This window comes from Lolium rigidum, chromosome 7 (assembly GCF_022539505.1).
Source record: "Lolium rigidum isolate FL_2022 chromosome 7, APGP_CSIRO_Lrig_0.1, whole genome shotgun sequence".
Lineage (NCBI taxonomy): Eukaryota > Viridiplantae > Streptophyta > Magnoliopsida > Poales > Poaceae > Lolium > Lolium rigidum.
The window spans coordinates 166,751,119-166,767,203 of record NC_061514.1 but is presented as its reverse complement, the minus strand read 5'-3'; the positions used below and the strand labels follow the sequence as shown (position 1 = coordinate 166,767,203).

At 47.6% G+C, this 16,085-nt stretch overlaps 1 protein-coding gene across 1 annotated transcript; it reads right to left on the bottom strand.

The window, feature by feature from the left end:
* Positions 1 to 7,691: 7,691 nt before the first annotated feature.
* Positions 7,692 to 13,842, bottom strand: LOC124672248 (wall-associated receptor kinase-like 8). The gene is made up of 5 exons (XM_047208510.1): positions 13,349 to 13,842; positions 11,460 to 11,791; positions 10,087 to 10,566; positions 9,194 to 9,343; positions 7,692 to 9,110 (listed from the first exon to the last, which is right to left on the bottom strand). Exons 1-5 carry the CDS (start codon positions 13,840 to 13,842, stop codon positions 7,858 to 7,860), a joined length of 2,709 nt encoding a protein of 902 aa, XP_047064466.1. The 3' UTR covers positions 7,692 to 7,857.
* Between the last annotated feature and the right edge of the window lie 2,243 nt (positions 13,843 to 16,085).

Sequence of the window (16,085 nt, the reverse complement as noted above, 5' to 3'; positions counted from 1 at the left end):
GGCGTCAGTGAATCTGCTCCGTGTCCTGTGTTTCTGTCTTCTTCTGCAAAACTGTTTTCAGTATTCTGGCCATTATTTTGATCAGAATTTTCACCAAGTGGCAACATCCTGTTGGCAGTAACCTGTGGAGCAACACAAGAAGGACTAGTGACAGGATTAGTAGGAACATTAGTCATGTATGTATCATCAATAACTCCATCCCCTTGTTCAGGATTACGAAGGGACGGTGGAAGTAGAAGAATCTCTTGGCGAAGTAGGGCTCCGGCATTTGGGTGAAGAGATTGAAAAGGAAACACAGCCTCATCGAAAACGACGTCACGAGAAATATAGACACGTCCAGAAGACACCTCAAGGCATTTAACCCCCTTGTGACGCGGACTATAGCCAAGGAAGACGCACTGTGTAGAGCGAAAAGCTAACTTGCGTTTATTGTATGGGCGAAGATTAGGCCAACATGCGCATCCAAAAACACGTAAAGAGGAGTAATCGGGTTTGGTGTGTAGGAGACGATGCACAGGGGTGTCATTGTTGATGGTGCGACTGGGAAGCATATTAATGAGATAAGTGGCAGTCAGGAACGCCTCGTCCCAAAATTTGAGAGGCATATGGGCATTAGCAAGAAGGGATAAACCTACTTCAACTATGTGACGATGCTTGCGCTCAGCGGAGCCATTTTGTTGATGTGCATGGGGGCACGAGACATGATGAGCAATGCCTTGTGTTTGGAAGAAGCTGTTTAGTTTGACATATTCGCCTCCCCAATCTGACTGAACAGTGAGGATTTTCTTGTCAAGTTTACGCTCAACTAGTTTCTGGAAATTTGTAAAGGCATTGAACACATCAGACTTCTTTTTGAGAAGATAAATCCATGTAAATTTATTATAATCATCAATAAAGCTTACATAGTAGTCATGTCTACCAACAGAAGTAGTGGCAGGACCCCATACATCAGAGAAGACTAACTGTAGGGGTGCTGTAGATACACTGGTGGAAACTGGATATGGAAGCTGATGACTCTTAGCTCGCTGACATGAATCACAAACTAGTTCTAATGTGGAATCCCCAATACAAGGTAATTTATTCTTGCTAATAATTTGGCTAACTATAATAGATGAAGAATGACCAAGACGACTATGCCACTTCGCGTGTGTTGGCTTGGCGGCGACAAAAGCATGCTTCTGAAACTGGGAAGATGACACCAAGGATGAAATAAGAGGATAAAGCCCACCAACACATCTCCCTTTATGAATTATTTTCCGCGTGACCTGATCCTTAATCAAAAAATAGAAAGGATGGAACTCTATGAACACTTTGTTATCATATGTAAAGCGATGAACAGAGAAAAGATTTTTTGAAGCATGAGGAACATGGAGGATATTGCGAAGATGGAAATCCTGAACAGGGTGACGAATTATTGAATGACCAACATGAGTAATGTCCATACCTTGCCCGTTGGCGGTGTTGACCTTGTCATAGCCTCTGTAGTTGTCGCGGACAGTCAAGTTGTTGAGCTCACTTGTAATGTGGTGGGTAGCGCCGGTGTCTCCATACCAGTTGGTATCCACACCATAGGAGGCCGAGTTGACCTCCTTGTCTTCATAGGGTTCATAGTCTTCATCGAAACGTCGCCAACAATCTTTGGCGGGGTGACCCTCTTTGTTGCATATCTGGCATGTGATGTCCACCCAAGGTGTGGTGCGACGCCGACCTCGTCCGCGACCACGCCCTCCTCCTGCTGGTGCGCGTCCTCCTCCTCTGCCTTGTCCGTAGGGCCGATCATCACGACGCTCAGGACGCCGATCATCACGGCGGTCACCACGAGCGCCACCACGTCCACTGCTGAAAGTGCGAGAGCGCTGCTGTTTGTTGGCGAGGTTTGCTGATGTCTCGAACTCTGAAGCTGGCTGTCCCTGTAGCATGAGTTGGCGTTCATCATAGGCATTGATGTGGGCATATAAGTCGCTGAGAGATATGGGCACGGTGGCCACGCCAAGGGCAGCAACTAAGGAATTGTAATCTGCACCCAAACCAGCAAGGATGAAAGAAACATGTTCATCTTCAGGGACAGGTCTCCCGGCGGCAGCGAGTTCGTCAGCAATGCGTTGCATCTGTGTGAGGAATTCTGAGGTGGTTTTGTTGAGTTTCTTCGTATTCGCAAGGGCAACCCGGAGATTGGTAATCTTGGATTGACTCACAGAAGCGAACATAGACTCGATGGCCTTCCAAACAGCAGCGGTGTGCTCATGGCGAAGAACATGGGTCATGATCTCCGGTGACAGGCCGTTGAGGAGATAGGAGAGTACGATCTGATCCCGGACAAGCCAGGTTGCGTACTCAGGGTTGGGAACGAACGATGGTTCCTTCTCTTTGTCCGCGGAAGCTTGAGGCAGCAGCTTCGCTGGGGCAGCGTCGGATCCGTCCAAGAGGCCGACCTACTGTGCTCCGCGGATGGCGGGCAAGATCTGCGCCCGCCAGATCGGATAGTTTGTCCGCGTCAGTTTCTCCGATGGCGGGGCGCCGAGATTCAGCTGGTTGCTCGACGAGGCCATGGTGACGCGGGTGAGGACGAGCGCCGCGCGGAGAAGACGCTACAGCGACGATGATACGACGACGACGATTTTCGCGATCAGGTAGATGTACCGAAGAGGGGAGCTCTGGATACCATGTGAAAATACACGTTTGGTCTACTCGGATAAAATCCCGAGCGTGTTCTCTCGTTGATATATACTAGTGGAACGCCCGTGCTTCGCCACTGCTCCCTACTTTATATCTGGTGCCACATATGTCACACATATAAACAATGCACATAAATATTTAAGTACAACAAAAAATAACATATAGTATGAATATTTAAAATATTTAAGCACACCGGTTTACTTCACATAATTCAATATAATATGTATAAAATGCAAAGACAGGCAAATTTATTATGTAAAAGCCAAATTCCACTCGTGAACATCGTGCTTGTGTGGTCATTGGCTGGATGAACCTAGAAAATTTTATTATGCAAAAGCCAAATTCCACTAACTGAGTCATCAAGCAAAATTATCATGTGTTGATACGGAATAACATAAATATAAGGGATTTTTTAATTTTATAATTAGGTGCCGCCAATGTTGTCACTAACTGAGTCACCACAAACGATGTCATCAGCCTCTTGCTTCCTCATAGCCTTCGTTCCCTTGTTCCCCGACCTTCTAAAAGCTACCCGCTCCATCTCAAAAATGTTGTTTTCTTAAATTTGGAAAGATCCTGAGTTTGGTTAATCTTTCCTTTATATTGATGATAGAAGACACGTGAACCGATCATGCAACAGTATATGTGATGCAATAGTTGTGACCCTTACCTCCTATCACGACAACATGATCTAACCTCTCACATTGAATCATGCATATGGATTTTCCTGCATAAAAGATCATGCTCTCTTATTCCACACCCTTGCCTACATGGCTACACAAACACAATACTGCAAAGATTAGTTTGCTATCTCTGTCGTTGTGTCAAGATATCACTTCAACATTCGTTAGTGTTGTGAATAAGATTTCTTCATATTTGGTTTACTTGTAAGCTTTATTGGTACATATTATAGTTTATCTGCATTTCATTTTTATTTTTTGGTGAGAGTGCAATTAGTGTTATGATTCTATATGTGACATGGAAGGATTATTAGAACACCCGTATGTTTTGTTCACACGCATCCTATATAAATTCTACTACTTCTAATTTATATTGAAAAGACTCTGGATCCTATGTTACTTGTGTTATTTTGCATATCAAATCGGGACAAGGAATTAAACAAAATGTTTGGCTGAAAAGGAAAATTTTACACTGACTACTTTGTTTGTTTTAGAAGAAGAGAGTAATGTAGTACATTTCATTTATCTTAATATTGCAACATCCTAGCAACTATCGATTTTGTAGTTCATGCACGTATACGCAACATTAATTTGGGTGCTATAATAAAGCAGTAATAATTTATGTGCCAAATGAAGAACTTGCAGATTTTAAATAAGTGACCATTCCTCCACTTTTTCTAAAGGCCTCGATTCATAATTATATTTACGATAAACATATTTATTAGGAAATATGAAGGAAAAAAAGAGAAGAACCGATCAACAGCATGACCATCGCGACTCCACATCCTTCTTCGCCAGCCTAGTGTCTCGCCTTTTATTACTCCTTTGTAGCAGTCCGCGTTTTCTCTCAGTTCTCAGATGTCTAGGTTAATCACGTCCTCTTATGTCGATCTTTATCCCCACTATCACCTCCGGCAACGTCAAGCTAGGGTGTTGCTAAGCCACAATAAGGCATACTTCTAAAGTCGTTGGGTATTTGTCGCCAACTCCAAACCTTCGGGAAGAAAGAAATTTGAAGCGTGTATCCAAGTAAGTAGATTTAGATTATGCAAAAGTCCTAGGTTTTTTCTAGGCAAATGCTCTAAAAACTTTTTCTCTATTAATGACATAGCAAATATTTTACCTTGGTTCAAGAAAAATTATAAAAGGAATGACTGTCGATTTGATTCGGGTAAGCTTTGCATACTATTCAAAGTTGACAATACCGTCCAAAACTATGAATAAGATAGATGGAGGAATTAATATACTTTTCTCATGCGATTTGTGAATGAGAAGAATGCCCAAATTAATCTATCTATGTGGAACAATATTGTCAATACTCTAGTTTCCCTCCAATTTCTTCATCCTTCCTTTTTTTCCTCATCTACCTCCTCCCAGCGGCGGAGCCTGGTCACTCGTAGATCGACTGGGCTCTCCACCTCGCCGTCGCTGATTCGTCGGTTCTCTCAGCCTCCGTCGGCCACTCCGGCGGCGGGAGGCCGGGGGAACCCTGTCTCGCGGCGTGTATATAGTGTAGGAGTGCTAGGGTTAACGGCCGGCGGCGTTGGGGTGGAGATGCGGCCAATTTGGAGTTTGCAGGTGGTGGTCTTCCTCCCCGATGGCGTCGTTCCCTGGAGCTTCGTCCTCGTTCCACCGCCTTCGTCGCGCTCGCATCTCCCTGGAGGTGTGCTGAGCGATTTCCCCGCGCTGGGCTCCATGAGACGGAGGAGACAGCAAATCGAGATCTCGAAGAAGAAGATGCGGCGATTCGGTTCGTCCACGGGGGCGCTCTCCGGTGTAGGTCCTCCGGGACCGGTGCTCGGCGACTTCCCGCTCGCCTGGGGACTGCCTCCGCTCCAAGGCGTCAAGGGAGGCAGCGGCGACGGCGCGCCACCGACAACAACGGCGAGCCGACGACGTGGTCAACTTGCAGAAGGGCTATGCTGTATTTTTGCGTTTGTTGGGGACCTTTCTGTAATGTTTCTGAATTAATGCATTTTCTTTTTAACCGCAAAAAAAAAATGAAGAATCAGTCAAGCCATAGTAAAATTAACAAAGTGTTTGCCATAGTAATCCCATGCAACTGCTCCTTCTTCCTCATTGCAATCACCCTAACGTGAAATTCCAAACATTTAGCTTGTAAGCCCTCAAATGTCTCGCGTCTTTTTGAATATTAGTAGTACTTACATGGGAAGAGATTTTTTTTTTGAAACGAGGCAAAAGCTTTGCCAATATATTGATATAGAAGGAGCAAACAGAGTATGGCCTAGGCCAAAAAAGAAAAAATATAGAGGGACAAGCCCCTGAAAAGACAGAATCAACCCATAAGCTCAGCAAGGTTTTTAGCTTCAGCTAGCACCCAGGCTTCCCCTTCTTTTTTGATCTTACGCATGACCTCTGAAGGCAAGGAAGACTTGTCGTTGAAGACTCTCTCGTTCCTTTCCTTCCAAATCTCCCAGACGATGAGCATGATTGCTGTTTTGAGACCTTTCGGGGAAGAGGAGGGTGATTTGGCAGTGGCCTGCCAGTATTCGAGAACCTTAGGCCAGTTGGTCCCCATGCTGAGTAGCAGATCTGGACAGGAGAGCCAGCTGGCCGTGGCCGACCAGATCCTTCTAGAGTAGCGACATTCGAAAAGTATGTGCCGAGCTGTCTTCGGGGTGCACCTGCAGAGCTGGCAAGAAGGGGTGTGGGGCCATCCACGCTTGGCTAGGCGGTCGGCGGTCCAAAGACGATTCTGGACTTACATGGGAAGAGATTGGAAGGTGTGTAATCGATCAGTAATTAATAACACACAAGTCAGGGATAATTACAACATAAGGAGTAAGCTTGACCGGGGCGACATATTGGCAGGTGTGCTCACCGAGCTCAGAGAAATCATTGGATAGTTAGAGTAGAGATGCGAATACATCTCTGAATTATCATAGATTGCGCCAACTTCCATGAGTCCCTACTTTGCTGCTATGGACGGCCATCTTGGGAGTTCTCTTCAGATGGAACAACTCTTTGCTGCAGGAGAATAGTAGTAACATAAGAATTACAGGCAGAAGTAAGAACTAAATTAAGCTCAACAACAGTATGTAGTACTGTCTTTGTACATACACAAACTAATGATCTACGGAGCCACATCTGTTGTGCATGAAATAAAATAATCGCATATTCAATTTGCTAAAAGAGTTTAGTATCCGACTATATATAACATGAAACAAAATCTCACGGTGGCAAATACGCTTCTATTTAGTCACAATAAAAAAACCTGCCTGGGTGGAGGCGGTGCTGGCCGGGGACGTCGAGTCGGAGGCAAAGGCCAGCCTGGGAGGGGGTTATGTCAAGGAGGGTCTTTAGCCGTTGGCAGAGGAGCCGGTGAGTGTGGGATGGAGCTATCCGGCGGGGACGATCCTCAGCCTGAGGAGATTGGCGTGGAAGGCGGCGAGGAGAGAAGATGCGCAGGCTAAAATCAGGTGAGGCAGCGATGTATTGATTGCATCATGCTGGAGCTCTACCGTCCTGCTGGATGTTCATGTACCGCTGTGGCCGCGCCGATCGAACCTGCTGATCAAGAGAACAAACATACCAGAGGGTCATTCGCGAGCTCGTCCAAGCTAGAAGGTCCAAGCACCCAGTGATGACGGGTACAACTAACCCCCTTGCCTGGATCATTTTATGGATTGAAAGTGGAGAGTTCGCGGACGTTGCGGACTCCGCGCTCCGCGGACGCATCACCAATCCCGCAGTTTCTGTAGGGAAGTGATTGGTACGGCTAACGGGCAATCCTTATCCGAGCGAGAATCAGCTAACAAGAAATTACCCCGCATTTATTTAGTTAGGGAAATGTAAGAGAGTGCGGTGGCATTTATTCTGTAATTTTTTGAAGTGTGACACCACGCACTCGCGGGTTTCACTTTAATAATAAAAATCATCTTGGTAGGATAAAGACGTGGGGGATATTATTGTCCATCCTGAAAATGTGACACCAGACATTCACCAGTTTGCTCTTAATAGTAGAGATAGAAGGTTTTGGGCCCAAAGGCTTACAAGGATTACGTGAAGGAAACGTATACAGAAACCTGTTACGATACGACTATATCGTATGTCTAACAATGTTCATTAAATTATACAATGACCATTGTTTATTTTTTTTCAGAACCATTACAATTTACAATGACAAATTGTGAGATGGCACAAGTGGATAGTAGCATATTACTCCAATATTACCGAGATGCAAAATTATAATACCCGATTGTGAGATATATACGAAGGTGGACCAGTACCTTATTACAGCATTAGTTATTGAGATGCAAAATCATTGCCCAATCATGAGATAAAAAGGTGGATCAGTAGCATTTTACAACATTATTTTGATGCAACGAAAACTGGCCGGCCATATAACCTGAATAGTGAAAACCGTTGCTGAGTGTAAGTGTACTACAATACAATATAAGGTATACATTGCCGTATCCATCAAAGGACGGAAAATATGCAGCTAGCGCTTGAAACGGATAAAACCAGACAATCCAGCGATCTACCGTGGCAGAGTCGCCGATGCCATGAACTCTTGCTCCAGGCTATAGCAGTTTTGCTCCCTTTCAGAAGGTAAATTAGCTCGCTCCACTATACCATCTTGAACACCCAACAACGGAAGGTTGACTCGTCTTTGTACACTTAACAGAGGTTGCATATCTTCACTTGTTACTGCAACCTGAGATGATCTTAACCTTTTGGATCGGATATGCTGCAGTTTCATCTCCACTTGTTTCATAGTAGGCCTTTCTACACCTCGTAGTCGCAGGCAAGTCTCTGCAAGACTAGCGACATCATTAATCTCTTCAGATGTTGCTTCCTCCAAAACTTGAGCAGCCACTATATCTGCAAGTGGTTTCTCCCTCATCTCCCAAAGAAAGTAGTTGGACAAGTTTTGCTTTAGGCCAGAATCACTTGTAAAAATAGGCTCCTTTCTCAACAACAACTCTACAAGTACTACACCAAAGCTATAGACATCACTCTTCTCATTTAACATGCCCGTGTGGTAATACTCTGGATCCAGGTACCCAAAGGTGCCTTGTATATTCGTAACGACATGAGTTTGGTTAATAGGAACCAACCTTGAAGCACCAAAGTCCGATACTTTCGCGGTGTAATTTCCATCCAAGAGTATGTTAGTGGACTTCACATCACGATGAAATATCGATACAGAAGCAGCCGAGTGGAGGTAATAGAGTGCTCCTGCAGCTTCTGCTGCAATTTTCAAACAATCATCCCATGACAGAACAAAACTGCTAGTGGTATCGGCATGGAGGATTCCAAATAACGAACCATTTGGGATGAAGTCATATACTAGCAGTGGGACTTCAGTCTCAAGACAACATCCGAAGAGCTTCACGATATTTCGGTGATTTATCTGTGAGAGGATGGCAACCTCATTGATGAACTGACTAATCTCAATTTGCTCAATGACTTTAGACTTCTTTATGGCCACTACCCGTTGGTCAAATAATATGCCTTTATAAACCATGCCATGTCCTCCATGACCAACAATTCGTGTGGCATCAAAGTTATTTGTTGCCTTTTCTAACTCTGATAATGAGAAAATCTTGGTGTTGTCACTCGCATTTTCATCAGATGATATCAATTGTTCGAGGAGTAGACCTTGATTCTGCCGAAAGTGCTTTCTTCGTAGTTTCTTTTGGATGTATTTTTTCCATCTACGGATGAAAAATATTACAATCAAGATGAAAAGTAGAATTCCAAAACCAACGCTAATCCCAATGGAAATACCTGTAATGATTATACTTGTCATTACTATATCTAGGATTTCATTTAGCTCATTACGATATAATTGATTGTGTAGTAAAACTCACCTAGGACCAGATTTTGTTCTTTGGTCGATCTGCACCTCCTTGTTGCACTGTCATAAACTGTGTTTGTAGGACATTCGATGCAATAATGATTTCCTTGAGTGTTATGGCAAATCCCATTACATGTTCCCGGTATGTTGCACTCGTTAATATCTGCAATAATAAGTAACATGAGAGGAAATACATAAGAATTGTAGTCAAACTGCTAGATGGAGGCCAGACTACAAGTAATTCAAGAATATATTTCTTTTAGATTTCAAGTATTCATCATCCAAGCAGATGTACATATAAAAAAATTGATTGCTTTCTTGCATATCTATAATTTTTCTCTTTGAGATTATTTTGAAGTATCGCTTCCTGAAAGAGGATTTTTACGGTACACTGGTACTCTCCCTGCCTTCTGCTGGGCACATCCCACCAGCTCCGGGCTCATCCCTGCTCCTCTACTGCCATGGGTGTTAGCTGAGTAGTCGTGGACTCGTGGAGAATCTAACCTCCGGCCACATGTTCAGTTAACCTAAGATTATAACCCTAAAAAATGTTAACCTAAGATTATTGTTAACGTCCAATGGTTTTTGGATGAATGCTTGGAGATTACAAAAAAAAAGCGAAGTTACTATAAATAATAATGGGATTGCTATGACTACCATTTTGCCCCTTAGATCGAAATACTCAGTGACTTTTCGAGTTAGTACTCTGTGAATCTAGCAGCGGAGTACCAAGTCATATTGGCCATTTGATTATGGAAAATGGATGGTCTATATTAATTTTAGGGGACGGTAAAAGTCCCCTTAAAAAAGGTGCACGAGAACCCGTTTATTATAGCATCTCCATAACGAAGAAAGAGTGCATATTAGGAGGTGCGCAAGAGATGATGAGGATGAGGTAGAGTGTACCTTGACACCCGTCCGTGATATATGGATTCCCATCAAAGCCGGAGATACACTTGCAACGGTAACCAACATATTCTCGTGCGGAGTGGACATCCAAGCACGTGCTATTCATGCTAACACATGCATACCCCGTCCTGTTTTGCCGTGCTTCCTGGCACGTTAAATTGGCTACGGCCCACTGTTGAGATGCTGATTCCCCAGATGCAACATAGAGGGCAACATCTTCCTCCATCTGCAACGAGAGACTTTCTTCCATGTATGAGTTGTATTTGACCTTCAATATCCCATTGTTGATATCTATATAGTTTACTAGGATGTTGTAGTCTAATGGAGTACTGGAGTAGGCATACAGTGTCGAATTTGTACAATTGAGCTGAAACGACATCCTTGCAGAACAACCGTCTTCTAGGCCGAATGGGAAAGGAATACTGATGTTCCCACACCATCTAGAGCAATTGGTCTTCCATTGTAAAGGATCATACCCTGATTTCATTAGGAAAAAAAAGGTCAGTACATCTTTCATTGGGTCACATCACAAAGGAGAAGAAAATTTCACCCAATACATGAGGTCACATGGTATAATTCTTTTACTCTCTCGACGACGGGAATGGGCATCTCTTTCTTAGGAACACGAAGACCATATGCGCGGAAAATGCTTCGTCCTGCCTGTTCCCGCGAGCGGCAGGGCGAACCCTAACTCCCTCGCCGCCAGCGCCCCTCCTCCCCCCCCCCCTCGCCGCCGCCAGAGGGCTTCACCGGGAAAATCCAAGGGGGCGCCGACAAGGCGTCTTGTCCCCCTCACTCGGCAGTGGCAGCACGGGCCGGTGCGGTCGACGGGGGCACGGAGCTGGTCGTGGGGCGCGGTGTCGTGGAAACTAGACGGCGGCGTGGTCTTGGTGTTCTCTCTGCGGGGCGTGGTAGGAGGCATCAGCCTTCAGTTGGTAGAGTGGTTGCTACCTCGCTGGGAAGGAGTAAAAGGTGGAGCAGGGCCACTCGCCGCCGCCGCTCCATCGTCACCGGCGCGTTTATTGAGATATGCATCGGTGGACTTTTTAAATAGACAAAAAAGAGGGTACTGACAAATGGTTTTAGAAAATTGCAAAATAGTCCAGAATTTTGAAGTCTAACTCTCACAAATGTCGCACGAGACCGTTATTGCAGTGCCACGTCAGACTAAATCATCAGTCAGAAACCTCGTTAGCACGGCTTAAAAGAGTGTTAAGTGTTTTTTGAAAAACAGTTGCCCAATATATGTGGGGCTTTTTATTATCACAAAACGTAATTGTGGTGATTTTTTTAAAACTTTCTCCTTTAAAAAAGTAGTTACTGGCCGTGCACACGCACTGTAAGAAAAAATAAAATCGCACAGTAATTACCTCTGTCACGTGAACATCCATCAGTTATGTATGCATTGCCTCTGTAACCATCTTCGCAAGTACAATAATAATAACTGTTGTCGTCTGATCCATCGTGAGTGTAATCACGGCTATGGTTGCCAAGACATGCATAATCTGTCCTGTGGCGGAAGGTGCTAGCAGGGCCGGGTTGATCAACGACGATGCCGCAGGTAATACCGACATCAGCGGTAACATCAATTGAATCCCATATGGAGCTTTGGTTATTATTGTGCTCTTCGAATTTTGGTTCTCCAATCTTTTGGCGGACAAACTTGATCTCCAAGGCGGCAGCAGTCGCGAAGGAGTGGGGGCTAAGAGCATCTCCAGCCGCGTTCCCCAAACCGTCCCCCAAACCACGCCGGATCGAGCGTTTGGGGGACGTGTTTCGTTCGTGCCGCGTTTGGGGGACGTCGCTCCCCAGCCGCGTCCCCCAAACGCCGCCCCCAAACATTTAAAATAATTTTTCTAGCTTTTTTATTTCAATTTCCACAAACTAATACATAATTTGGAACGTGGTTTACACGAAAACACAGTTTGGAACATGGTTTTCCACAAACTAATACATAGTTTGAACCATGGTGGACACAAATATAAAATATTGCAAAGAAACTAAACCTAACTAGGCCGTGCATCGAAGGTTTCGTGTGTTCGCTGCTAAGAAAGAACACTCGAGGGCACACCCAGTCACCTAAACTGGAAAATCCAGCGGGAGGATGGTGCCCTTGTTGGTTCTACCGATGAGGCGAACAGGCAGAAACCTCCGTGCACGTATTCGCTGCGAAGAAACAACACTTCAGTCGTCCTCCTCGTCGGTGCTGTCGTCGTCCCTGTCGACGTGGTAGTCCCGGAGGCAGCGCCTCTCGTCGAAGACCTTGACGCTCATGTCCCTGTTGCCGAAGTAGGAGAACACGAGGATGAAGCCGGCTTGGAGGCTGTGGTGGCGCGCGAACTTCTCCCAGCCGATGTTGAAGTACATCTTGCCGCGCGCGTCGTAGATCGCCTTGACGATCCACCGGCGGTAGCCGCACGAATGCTCCCGCAGATGCATCGTGCGCGGGCGTACGCCGCCGACGTACTCGGCGAAGGAGTCCGGCAGCCTCTGGATGCCGCGCGGGTCGCCCTTGAGGACGTGGACGAACTCGAACAGGACGTCCGGCTCCACGTCCATCTCCGACGATGATGAAGGCGGCGGCGTGGAAGGCGACGGCGAGCGTTCAGCTGCGCCGCGGCCACGACCACGACCACGACCACGACCACGGCCGCGGCCGCGAGGTTCGCCTCCGCCTCTACCAGACATGGCGTCGAGTCTTGTTGAGAGATGGTGGCGGCTAGGGTTTGGGAGAGAGGCGCTAGGGTTTGTGTGTGAGAGGGACGATGAGAGGCGCCCCTTTTTATAGGCCGGAGGGAGGCGGAGGAGCGGTGGCGCTCATTAACGCCGGCACGCAGAGCTAGGCGCGACGGGACGCGTCGCTGTGCCCTCTGCGGGAACTGCACCGTCGGCTGCGCGCCAATAACTTCCGTCGCGAGGTAGGCGACGGTTGGGTTTAAATTAATTGTGCCGCCGACGGGTCGGCCCCGCCACTCCCCGCCTCGCTTTTCGTTGTGTCCGGCGTCCCCGGTGCGTCCCCGTGGGACGGGGACGAGCTCGGGCGCCGGACACCGAATGGGGGCGCGCCGGACGAAAAAGGGCTTTGGGGGACGCGGCTGGAACGCTTTTTTTGTCCGGCGCGCCCCAAATCGCTTTGGGGGACGGTTTGGGGGACGCGACTGGAGATGCTCTAACATAGGTGGAGCAACATCCTGTGCCGTTGCAATTCTCCCGAGCCACCCAGCCTGTGATGTCTTCGTCAGGACATGTAGCACTGCACTGTCTCACCATATCGTTCTTGTCAAACACGTGCATGTCGAAGTCGCAACCGGTGAAGTTTAGTTGCAAAGAAAAGATGCTGAAGGATCTCCCAAGATTCCAGGACAGGTTGTACACATCGACCTCAGGTCTCAAGGAGATGGAGCGGGAAAACGATACCTTAATATATCGGCTGATGTCGATGTCGATATACTCATTATCCTGGGCGACCTCCGTGATGCCGTCGTGCAGGAAGAGCATGGGAGCATGCGAGGAAGTGTGATTATTGCAGATGAGCTCAAAGTCTTGCGACCGGAAGCAGCCAGGTCCGATGCCGAATGGGTACTCCAAGCTCACGTTCCCACAGCTCTTCTGACAACCGGCAAGCGTGGTGGTGGAGGGAAGAGTCGTCCCGTTCGCCGGTTGGCTTCTTTTCACGCCGGATGCCCGCACCGCTGCCGCCTGCAGCAGCAGCAGCAGTGGGAGCAACCAGGAGAGTGCGTCGAGGAGCCTCATGTTCGTCCGCCCAATATTCGAGGTGTACACATGAACTAGACACGCGGGATTGGTATATTGGCTAGTGAGGAGTATCTGAAGGCGTGCGTACTCAGGAGTGACGACACAGTATATATTTCTGTCCAAAGGCGCGCGAAGGAAACTGAATTACCTGTCAATTTCATGGTATTAAAACCCAACACGACTTTTAATAAACAAGAAGAAAAGAAAAGGAACTATTCAACAACGTGGGTGATACGGCATGCACGGATAAGGTCCAAGTTGATTGGAGCCAAAAATAAAATAAAAACAAGATGTTTTTTTTCTAAAATTAAACGTACTACTCCCTCTGGCCTGATTTAATTGTAGCGGTCCATAAAAAATGTGTTGTAAAAAATACATCCGTACACCTGGGTAACAGGGCACTATGTATACATGCAAAAAGAAATAAGTAACTCAAAAACTGGGCGAGATCCAAAACCTGTGGTTGGGTGGTTAGGCCATCTCCAACGGGGCGACCCAAATCGCGTCCGCGCGCCCGGATGGATTGAGCCGGAGAAAAACGCGTCCCAGCGCGCGGATCCATCCCTAAAACGGATTGGCCGCGGCGTCTGAGACGACTCATAGTCGGCCCAAATCTGGGCCTCATTTGCGTGGCCATGGACGCCGACGGCTGTCCTCTCGCGTCCTCCCCTTGTCCTCCACTGGCCCCCCTGTCTGCCTCCCAAAACACACCCACTGGCTCTTCTACAGCCACGCCGCGCTCGCTCCGCATCTGACCGTCCCGGGTGTCGGCTCAGCCTCAGCGGGAAGCTCCGCCTCGTTCGTGACCCGGCTCCTTCCTCCCCGGCCAACAGCCCCGCCGGCTGCCCCGTTTGGGTAAACGCCCGGCGCGCACAAAATGATGGTGCCATCGGGCGGTACTTGTACCCGTCACGGGATGGGTCACCGGAGGTGGGAGAGTCCATGATGGGGCCGTCACCTTCGTCCATTGACCTCAACCGTTCACCGGCGGCGCACTCCAAAGCCCCCCAAGCAGCTCGGAATAGCAGTGATGACCGTTGCCCGCAACTTGTTCGATGATTTGTCGGGCGAGAACGGGCCGCCATCTATGCAGGAAGCGGCCACGATGCAGGCACATCCGTCTTACCCGTCGACGATGCCCACCACCATGCAATATCCGTCGACCGAGCAGGCTCCCCCGCCACCTCCCATTGACATAGAGGAGGACACCACTGGCCATCCCGGCACCATGAACATCGACGAAGAGCCGTTGTTCGGTGACGAGCTCACACAAGCCGCAGTTGCACAAGCTCGAGGTCGCCGGCTTAGCAAAAGAACCAGCAACTACACCCAGCTGGAGGACAAAATGATCGTCGAGGGATGGTTGGCCATTGGGCAAGATCCATTGACAGGTGCCGAGAAGAAGGGGACCACATTCTAGCGCCGGATCCATGACTACTTCCATGAGCATCGCAGGTACGGGGAGGAGCGATTTGACAGCGACCGCAATGAGTGCTCCCTCCAAAAGAGGTGGGGAACAATTTAAACGGAATGCAACAAGTTCCAGGTGGCGTATGATCACGTGAAGCGGATTCCCGTTAGCGGCATCGGCGTGAAGGACTTGGTATAGTTCTTAACCTCAACTTGTTCTTTCATTGTTTGCACATATGTTTGTCATTGTTGTCTCTCTTTTCTCTAGGTGTGGCAAGCTTTGGATTACTTTAAAACGTCAAATGAAGGAAGGGCCTTTGGCTTCTCTCATTGTTGGAAGGAACTCGAGGGCACCCCCCAAGTTCCAGGAGGGGTACGAGGGGTACATGGCGAGCTTGATTGGCAGCAAGACTGCCAAAGATGCCACGGTCATTGAACTTGATGGTGGCCAGCCTTGCGGTAGCTCCACTTCTCGTGCAAGCCGTCCACAGGGCCACAAGGCAACCAAGGCCAACATGAAGCGTGATGCTTCGGCCATGCATTTGGTCGGCACCTTGAAGGAGATGTATGCTGACAAAGAGGTGTCCACGAACAAGAGGGATGAGAGGAGACGCCAGGAGAAGGAAGAGGACATGAAGACCTACTTCAATGTCCAAATGAGGAAGCTTGAGATTGAAGAGGTCAAGACCAAGACGAAGGCTAGGGAAGTTGAGATCAAAGAGAAAAAAATTGGAGCTCATTGTAGCGGCAAGGGCCAAAGAGGTGGAGCTGAAGGAGAGGGAAATTGAGCTGAAACGGCAAGCCGAGGACCACATGATCATGACCACCGA

Coding starts and splice junctions, on each gene's coding strand:
- LOC124672248 (XM_047208510.1), bottom strand. CDS start 13,842: ATGAGGCTCCTCGACGCACTCTCCTGGTTGCTCCCACTGCTGCTGCTG. Junction 10,567..11,459: donor TGGATGTTCACGTGACAGAG/GTAATTACTGTG, acceptor TAATGAAATCAG/GGTATGATCCTTTACAATGG. Junction 9,344..10,086: donor TATCACGGACGGGTGTCAAG/GTACACTCTACC, acceptor TTATTATTGCAG/ATATTAACGAGTGCAACATA.